Source organism: Periophthalmus magnuspinnatus, chromosome 7 (assembly GCF_009829125.3).
Source record: "Periophthalmus magnuspinnatus isolate fPerMag1 chromosome 7, fPerMag1.2.pri, whole genome shotgun sequence".
In the NCBI taxonomy this organism is placed as follows: domain Eukaryota; kingdom Metazoa; phylum Chordata; class Actinopteri; order Gobiiformes; family Gobiidae; genus Periophthalmus; species Periophthalmus magnuspinnatus.
This window is the reverse complement of record NC_047132.1, coordinates 20353547-20363438: the sequence shown is the minus strand read 5'-3', so window position 1 is coordinate 20363438 and position 9892 is coordinate 20353547. Positions and strand designations below refer to the sequence as shown.

General features: G+C 37.5%; 1 protein-coding gene across 2 annotated transcripts in view; it reads left to right on the top strand.

Annotated features, from left to right (window-relative positions):
- chchd6a (coiled-coil-helix-coiled-coil-helix domain containing 6a) overlaps nucleotides 1-9892 on the top strand; it is a 67612-nt gene that overhangs the window by 10176 nt on the left and 47544 nt on the right. Inside the window, exon 5 of one of the 2 annotated variants that reach the window (XM_033970197.2) lies at nucleotides 8012-8035. The exons of the other annotated variant lie outside the window; for it this stretch is intronic. Within the exon in view, the coding sequence (XP_033826088.1) occupies nucleotides 8012-8035 (24 nt within the window). The remainder of the gene's footprint in view (nucleotides 1-8011; nucleotides 8036-9892) is intronic. 2 annotated transcript variants of the gene reach the window in all.

Sequence of the window (9892 nt, the reverse complement as noted above, 5' to 3'; positions counted from 1 at the left end):
CCCTCTCGTCGGTTTGGAGGGCTTTTCAATGGGCCCCGCTGGAGACCAAGCAGATGTTGGCTCTGATTGGACAAACCTCTTGTTTATACCTAAATCCATGTAATCAGCTGGAGCTTCAGTGCCAGCGGAGCAACAGAGACGTTTCTCATTGAGAGCCGAGTGGAACAGCTGCAGTTAGGCGCACACCTGCCTTCCACGCACCAATAGGAGTGGGGCACGCCGAGCCAGATGGGGACACGCTTCATTATAGGGATACATAGAAGGTGCTGAATGGCTTGATGTTTTCCCATGTACGCCTTTGACTGCTTATTTACGCAGACATATGGCAACATGCAGCTCTGAGCTATTTGTAAGAGTAAAAAAGATAAATGACTCACTCCATTGTCGACAAGTATTTTTGTTGATCAAATCTAGCCAGTTTGTGTTAATAGAAATGGAATAAAATGTAAATGACTAAAATTTTCATCTTAAAATCAGAGGTTGTGTTCAAATGTATGTAAATAAAATAGAATCTGTAAGTCCTGAAAACTATCATATTTATTCAACAACAAAATAAAAGAAAATGGCGTGCAAAACAAATAGAGATGCACCGCTGATACCACTGTGTGCATAAAAAAGCAATAGTGAGGCTTATAAAAAGACACTCCTCAGAACACACGGCTAATCATGCAGAATAAAAAACCTGTGTCTCTGCAGTTTGTGTATAAGGTGCATGGACGTTAGCTGTAACATTATCCATAAGCATTTAATCTGAACTGCATCTCGTTCTTCAGATAAATACAGTAGCAAAGCTTTTGTCTGGTATTGTATTGGAACAACCTTAATGTCACAATTCGATGTCACAGTTTTGGTAAAAATCAAAGTACTCACCTTAAGAGTGGCTGGGTAGATTGAATGTTAACTGTGGTATAACCGCTATACTCAACCCGAGTCACTCAGCCTCTTCATCACAAATAAATCCAGTCTCATCGGACTTCTATGACCTTGACCTCTTGGTTCACAGTCTAGTCTTTGTGATCAGAGCAAACTCAGGTCCTCCATTTGCCTAATAAGTGGATTCTTTTAAGGCTACCCAGCTGGCCTTTAAATTCACTTTTCCTAGAACGGGGGTGGAAATAGTTTTACTTTTTAGTGAAAAGTTGTTGCTGTTTTTACCATATCTTTTTCTGTAGCCCAAATTTTTTTTTTTGCTGTGTTTTTTAACATCTGTGGATACCTTTTTATAAACCATATCAGATGTATGTGTATGTGTGTGGCTGGTTATTATTAGCTTTACTAATTTGCCTGTGTTGTTTCTTCTGTTCATAGACATTATTTGAATAAAATGCAGGTAACATTTCATGTAAACTGATTTGTACAGCCAGTTTGTATCTGTATTTACAGTTTACTTTTTCCCTACCTCTTACACTATTTTCCCTTCAAGATATATCCATCAACACCAACATGCATTTTCCCATATGGAGTGACACATGTTTACAACAATAACAACTGGCCATGGAAATAGAAAAATCAAATGGGCCTTGGAGGGTTAAATACAGAGTAGAATGCACAAGAGAGAGTGGAGGAGCAGGAGATGCAGTGAAATGACAGGGTGTGGAGATGTGGAGATGGCTGCAGAGTGGCATTGAAGGAAATGGAAGGAATGACGTGAGAGGAGGAGGGGGTGATGGGGGTTGAGGTATAGATAAGGCAGCTGTTGTATCAGTAATTGTAATCTGAAGGAAGTGACATGGCTGCGCATGTAAAGCTATTAGGCTACCAGTGTGCCCTATTCTAAAGGTGGCTTCCCCCTCGCCGTGCCGGCAGATAGTGGAGCTGAGGAAAGAAAATGGATCAACAAAGGTTTTACTCTGAACAAAACCAATCCATTCTGAAGCACTTGTACATTTGGATATGTCAGTCAAACCAGCTGCACACCTCCACCTTCAGTTGCACTGCATTCAATACAGGGATGATATTTATTTAACCAATGCACAGTTCAATAAATGGCCAAAAACAAGATGGCTGCAACTGTCTGCGCAGTCTGCCAGTTTCAAACATTTATTTGGACTATACTGTCTGGATCTTTGTGGCTGTATTAGATATTTTAGTTACTTAGCAGTTTTTATTTCCTATTTTTTTAATTGCTCATTCCTAGAGTTATTATCTGAGTGAACAACTCAAGTTGTGTTACTCAAGTCATTTGCTTTCCATAGCACAAATTTACATTGAAACTCCAGTAAGTTTCATTTTCCCTTTAAATTAGCAGAGTGGGCCAAAACAATACATGTGCTCAGTGAGTGCTCAGCTTGTCGTCGCTGCTGATCTGAGTGGGCAAACACATCTCTATTATTTTCCTGGCTGTTTTTACTCCGTGCCTTTGAACACCTCAGTTAGTCTGTGCCTAATGTAAACTGGACTGTGCTGTTACATGCAGCAGGTATCTTGAGTAGGTATCAGTTTCTCTGGATGTGTTGTTGGGATCTTTGAGATTTGATTCACAACACCTCAATTGTAGTTCCCGGGTTTGCATGCAGTTTGTTTTTTTATGCCACTCACTACATGCCAAATCCATAAAAAAAAAAAAAATGTCAGAGCGGGCTCACATCTACAGCTGTGTATATAGTAGTTCAAACCAGACCTCCACTTTCAGTACTTGTCTTATGGCTGGATTCAACACCTTTTTGTTTACCTAGAGAGCAAGGAGGACATTTTTCTGGGTTATTATTCTACTGAGGTCTAGTCAAGTTCAAGGAATATCCAAAACCGGCTCAAGTGGAGTCCACAGTGAGTTCATGTCAGTGTCTAATATGCTGAGGTTGGTTTTGAGGTCCACGTTCAGCTTAAAATGAAAAAAACAAAACATGCAATAAATCAGATAAGTCATGACAACCTGAGCCCACAACAGTGCATCGGAAAGAAAGAGGGGACAGGCAAATACCAGATATTATCCCACTCTTCCTGCCCGGATCCGCCTGCCTGTAATTATCAGATTATTATGGAGTGCTAATTTATTGGCTTGCTGGGAGCTATGTGTTAAATAAACGGGGTAGAGTAAATAAAGTGAGGGGGAGAGAGCGTAATGGGAAAACAGACTGGTGCTGTTGCTATCAGATGGTTACACGTGGTCTGCCCACAGGGACGGATCACATGCATGTAGTATATTCATCCATCCAAAACACAGCAGAGAGCCACACACTGGAGGCACAGGCCATTTCCGCAATTGCACCAGAACCATGAACATTTAGTTTGTGTTGTCATCCACAGGGATCAAACCTTTTTTACACTTGCTTCAACAAATATACCTTTTCATGATTTGCAGTTTTTAACTGGGCATTGATGCATGTACATTTTTTCTTAAACTTGAACTGTACACAACATGAATAAAAGCAGCTAAAGTCTCTGTTTTAATAAAGTCACTAGACTTGAGTAAACCACTTGAATATAGAGTGTGGTGTAAAGTCAACAATTTTAGTGGGTTTATTTTATTAGTAAAGTACTGTCTGTACAGTCAATGCAGTTTAACTTTAAGGTAAATTTCTAATTTCTACCAACCCAGCAGCAAGTGTGGCAGGCAAAGGGTACACAAGGGTATACGCAGAGTTCTGTTAGTTCTGTTTACATTGGAACTTTCACGTTGAAGTCATGTGCTAGCCGCAGTAAACTTAAAAAAAAAAAAAAGCTTGTTGATTTTCAGTCTTTACATTTCTGTGGTAAACATGTCATCACTTGTTTGGGCTCCTCCTTTCTCATTCAGCACACACTACTTTGCAACTCCTTCTAAACAGACAGTTCACACCCAGAGCTTTGAACTGACTTCATTTATATTCACAGTAGCCCGAAGCTGAAAGAAATGATAACACATTTGTAAGCTAATCTTCTGCTAGCTTGTAGCTAGCAGCTGTTGTATTCAATTATGAGCCTTCTTAATAACAGCAGCTTTTCTGCACTGCTTACATTGGAGATTTGTATTGACTCTCCCCTCATTTTCACCTGCTGTTTCTTACTCTAGTTTTCTTTCAGTTAGATTTAAAGAATCTTACTTTACTTGATGTATGATGTTTAAAGCTAAAGTTACAGTCATCTCTATCAAAAGAAAAACAGGTTTGCATGGAAAGATTATTTGCTGTTTGTTTAAATGTTTGAAGGTTTGTAACTTTCCTTGTCTCTTCAAACTGAAATTTAAATAGCTATGCTAATTTGCTGTCATACCCAACTCCCTCATCTAATCTGTCGAGTCAAAGCCTGTTTACTTGACAGCTATTTCTAGCTCTAACCATAAATGTGTGAAAATAAGAATGTTCAAACACTGACCTGTGGGAACATTGAGATGAAATCTCTGGCCCACTCTGATTTAAACAGGATTTCTGAAATTGATGTAAACGTGAGAACTTCTATTTGGGGGTCATGAATTTTAGTCTCACAATCTAGATAATTCTAGGTACAAAATATTGATCATTTTTGGGCGACACAGTGGCTGAGTGGTCAGCACTCTTGCTTCACAGCAGAGCTAGAGCCTTTGTGTGTAGAGTTTGGATGTTTCTCCCAGATTTTCTTATGGGGACAATAAAGTGTACCTCAACCTTAACCAATATAATCCATCACACTGTAGTGTGCATTTATAATATATTGCAGACCTCTATCATACTTGATCTTGTCCCAACAGTTCAAAATGTGCTGTGACTTGTTGTCATCCCTGCCGAGGTATGTTAATCCTCCAATCACAACAGAACATTGCGAGTGAATGTAGCGTCACGCCTGGCTGCCTCTTATCTAGTGTGGCCCCAGACCGGTCCCTGGAGGAACACCCGGAGAGTCATCAGATTCATTCGGCACTGTCTCCTCCAAGCCGCAAATTAAACCTGGACCGACATAAAGGGGCTTGCACCAAACAGAGCTTTTTTAATTAAATTCACTCTCTCTTCCTAATCCCCACCAAACCGGAGCAGATAGCAGTCTAACATAAAGCTAACACACACTTTCCTCTTGTTGTTCATTAGCATGCTGCCGTGGTAGCTCTCACCTCTCCCATCAAACCCCCTCTTCTCTTTGTCTCCCCTCGGTTAAGGTCTGTTTATGAAGCCCCGGCGATGTGCTCTGATTTGATTTGGCGTTCAGCAGCCTTTGATAATTATGATGAATCGTCTTCTCAATTCGTGTTCTTTGGCTGGAGGAAGAGGCATGCTTTCAATAGAGGTTTTTATAAGGTCCTGTTGTTCATATTATGGTCTTTGTTATAGTACATCTTAAATGACACAGCTCTGATACATAAATTGGCTAAAAGCCATGTAAAAAAAAAAAAACAACAACTCAAAGCTACACTCTCTTGTGTAACATAAAATAGTGATAATTTACTTTTGCATTGTCTAACCCAATCTCCCACACTTTAAGTCTATGCAAGTATAAAAATGCCAACAAGTGCAAACATATTTAATGTTTATATTGAACACTTCATAAAAGCTATTTCAGAAAAACATGTTTGTCGTTTGCCCTCCTGTGAGAAAACTGACACTTTAGCCACAACAGGGATGCACTGATCCAGCTTTCTCAGTTCCGATACCGATATTTTTGCCGATATGAACTGAACAGTGTAGGGACGGAAAATGGCACTTATTTTCTTAAAACACAGTTAACTTATTACACAAGAGATCCAACTGTGTGATGCAACTGTTATTTATCCTTCAAATAACTACTGAACAGCTTCATATGAATAAAAGTTCAAACATTATGAAACTTTCTAGGCCAAAATCAGCCTGTAAATATTATCTTATCTTATTACATCCAATTAAAGGCCCACCCTGGGTATCAGCTTAACTGATATCATAAAAGCGATACCAGATCCAGCTCAGTTTTCAGTATCAGTACCGATATATTCAATGCCTGTATCGATATTGGTGCATCTCCACTTGCGGCCTAAACTGAATTATGCATCTGGTGTGACTTAAATATTTCCATCCATACAACTGAAAGACACATTTAATATTTTCAGCCTTCCCGTGTGTTCTCATCATCTTGTGTTGCCGTACCATCAAAACCATGACAACTGTGCTTGCGGTAATATTGATTGGCATTAATTTGCAGAGCAGCAGATGTGTAAGATGTGGCACCTGACTAGTTCAGGGGAGTGTGTGACAGACTGCCACTCTCTAATCCACTCCGCTCCACGTACTGAACTTTGTCACATGAAACACAACTATTCAAACATGTCAACACTTATTTAAGAGAGGCGTGTTACTTTGAATAACCTGCCGGAGATGAAGCGGCAGATGTTGACAGTAGAACTTTGTATTAATTACACATTTATTCTCAGTTCTAACCTGCATTATATAATAAAATGTTGTCATAAAGTGTCATCTGCGACCTGGTATTTGTCTGATCAGAGTTTGTTCTATTGATCAGTGGTTCTCAAACATGTCACACCAAGAACCACCTAAGAATAGGGTTGTCAAAAATGTTGAAAGTCAGATACTAATCGATACTAAAACTAGTATCAAAACTAGATACTCATTTGAGCAAGTATCAGTACTGAAAATCCAGATTCACAGGACGGAAATGAGCTGTATCAGAACAAGTATAAGACCACATAAACTAGAATACACCCATGGACGACTACTGAACTGGACGGCCTGATATAAGGCCACATGGTAATATTAAAGAAAGTAATATGATTTAATGTTGAAAACCACATTCTGTAGTCTAATATAAGAGATTTTTAATTATCATTGCAGTATTGGAATTGGTATTGAGTATCCAGTCTATTTCTTACTATTGTAATCAAGTTTTAAATTTTAGTATTGTGACAACGCTATCTAGAATATATTTGGCCTAAAGTATGATTTTTCCATTCCTCTAACAAGCACAAAATAAAATGAGGTCAAAATATGAGTGCAATTTATAAATACTAGAATAGCAGAGGAACCCTGCTCAGCTCATACTGCTGTGGGTCAGATGTGTTACTGGTTGACTTCAAGATTGTACCCTCACTTGTCATACATTGTGATCCAGAAGGCTGTTAAATATAACATTTTCTATTGACTGTATTCCGGCCTGCACACTTTTGTCTCTAAATGCTCCTATACCACACTTTTTTGGTGGCACTTCCAGTTAAGAGGAAATCCCATTCATTTAAATTGAGAATTTGGGAAAAGTTTCACTGCTAGAATCTGATAAAAAGTAGGCTGATTTGTATAAAATGTTCAAGGTTTATGTGCACCAACAAGTCAACACGGCACTGATTCTCTGGGAGACTTTAAAACGGCTCTGTAGTCCCTATAGAACTTATTTGCTGTCAAGATCCGCAGCACTATGCAAAATAATACAACCCGAATGACGATAACGGCGCCCACGGCAACTTCCTGAATGAGGTGAATTGACTAAGGTTGTGCCATTCTCAGAATTGCCTCTCAAAGATGCAAAACATTTTTTTTTAATACCAGAGTACTTTTAACCATATTTGATTCTGTAATTGTGAATAAACTTTTTTTTAAACTGCAGTTTCCAACAATTCGAACAATGCCCCCTTGCAAATAACAAGTAGCTGACCTGTGTTGCACTTAACCAAAAGTTTCAAATTCTTCTTTTTGCACAGACTGTTTTATGCCCATCTCTTCCTCTCATCTTTTAAAGTTTTTTTTTTTTTCAAAGCTGACAAAGCTGCTTGTAGGTGTGGGTGGTTATCGTGCCTTTTTTATCTGCGTCTTTTTCACAGCACTCCACTGACCTTTGTGAGGATTGTTGCGCTGATACACACACAAAACCCCAAAAGTGCACTAGTCCTTGGGCTCTTATAATAAAGGTTAATAGAAAAGTATTTTCATGTTTTTCTATGGCATTCGAAGCGGCATTTCAACATTGATGAGTTTAAAGGGAGTTTGAGCGCTTTCAGACTGACAGCCTTGAGTGTAATTAGTTGCTTTCACTCAGTGTGCTCTTTAGCTGTCTGACACGTTTCCTAATACAGTAATGTATGTGGTATTCTACATTTTGCTTGTTTATACTTACTTCTAATGACTGTATTCTGTTTCCTGTGTAGACTGCAGATGAGTTAGAAGTAATGGTAAGCTACTTTCTCAACTATTTCCAGTGTCATTTCATCTACGGTGGCCCAGATGGTAGAAAATACAAAAGTCACAACACTGGTGTGTGTCAAATATTTGGACTGTTGTATTTTTTACTCTCACTCCTTTTTTTTCTTCATTTTTGATTGTATTTATTGCATATTACATTTTTTTTGTTTGTCTTTCCTGTCTTTTGTTTCTTTTTCTTTTTTTTAATGATTACTCTATTTATTTATTTATTTCTGATAATCATAAGCCTTCAAGAAAATGTCATTTTTATGCACAGTCTGTTGTCTGTTATAAGTCTGTTTTAGTGCTTGCAGACATAGACTGTACAAAGAAGTGGACATCACCCGTAGCGTTTGGTTTCAGTCAAATGAAGCTCATCAAGGCTAGCAGTTATAGGGGCAAATTTGGAACCGAGTTCTATATTTGGAATTACGATTGCGAGGATCATGGCAAACTAATACAGAGTGAGGCTGCTGAAGTTGACGTTCCTTCTCGCCCACACCACTGGTTTAGCAGAGAGTGGGAGCTTGGCAACACTGTCAGTCAAACCTGTTGCTAACACTAGTGGGAACAACCTAGGGAAAGAAGGCATCTGATTTGTCTGTTATTTGTGTTCAGATCTTGATTAATGGACAAAATAGCAAAATTAAAACACCAGGAGCACACAGAGTGAGTTAATACGAACATTTTAAAACCAAAATGATGAGCATGACATCAGCAGTTACTGAGAGATGGGGGACAGTTTTCTATAGAAAGTGAATTAAAGTGAGAATCGATGGAATTAGAAGGTGGCAGCTCGCAGGTTAGCTATGTCATATATATATATATATATATATATATATATATATATATATATATATATATATATATATATATATATATAATTATATATATAATTATATAATTATATATATATATTTATATAATTATATATATATATAATTATATAATTATATATATATATATATATATAATTATATATATAATTATATATATAATTATATATATATATATAATTATATGGTCTATGTCTGCAACCATTTTGGTATTTCCTGTAGTAAAGAATGTTTAATTTTTTTCTAGACCTCTTTGTCATGTATTTAAACAAACCACCACCACCTGGGACAGCATTAGCATGTAAAGAATTACATTTCACATAGACTCTTTAGCATTTTAGCTGTTTTGTTTAGCAACAAATTTGCTTCAAAACAACCAACACATTTCATTAACTGGCTTCATCTAATTGGAGAATATTTATTGTGGAGCCAACAAGCATGAAGGAAATTGTTCTGGATACAAGTTAGCCAAGTGAGTAATTTAATCTGAATCACGTTTATGTGTAATTCTGAAAATTCATAAGGCCTTGGAAACCTGGAAATTGGCAACAGGTTGGAGATTTGATTTCATTTTCGTTATTTTTTTTGTAATTATTGCTTGCTTCTATTCCGCTTTTTATTATCGGGCACTTTTGAAAAATATTTATGTGTTTCTTCTGGGCCCTATTCGAACCCTCTTTACGATTTTGTGCAATGCTTAGCCCACAAGCCTACATCATCCATGCTCCCATTTGACAAGCATATATAAAAACTTGATAGAAAATTGTTAACAAAAACTTGACAAACCTAATATGGTGTGCAGTAGAAAAACAAAAAGTGAAACTTGATAAACATGTTTTGGCAAAATAGTAAAACAATAAAGGTAACGTGGGGATTTAAATGTGTTGTGTTAGTAGTTAATACCCCAAAGAAGTAGAATACCCTCTCTTTAATAAAAACTAAATTTTTATGACGACTTCTTCCTTTCATTGTGACTTCAGTAGCTATAACTGTACATTTGTGACTTTGCTA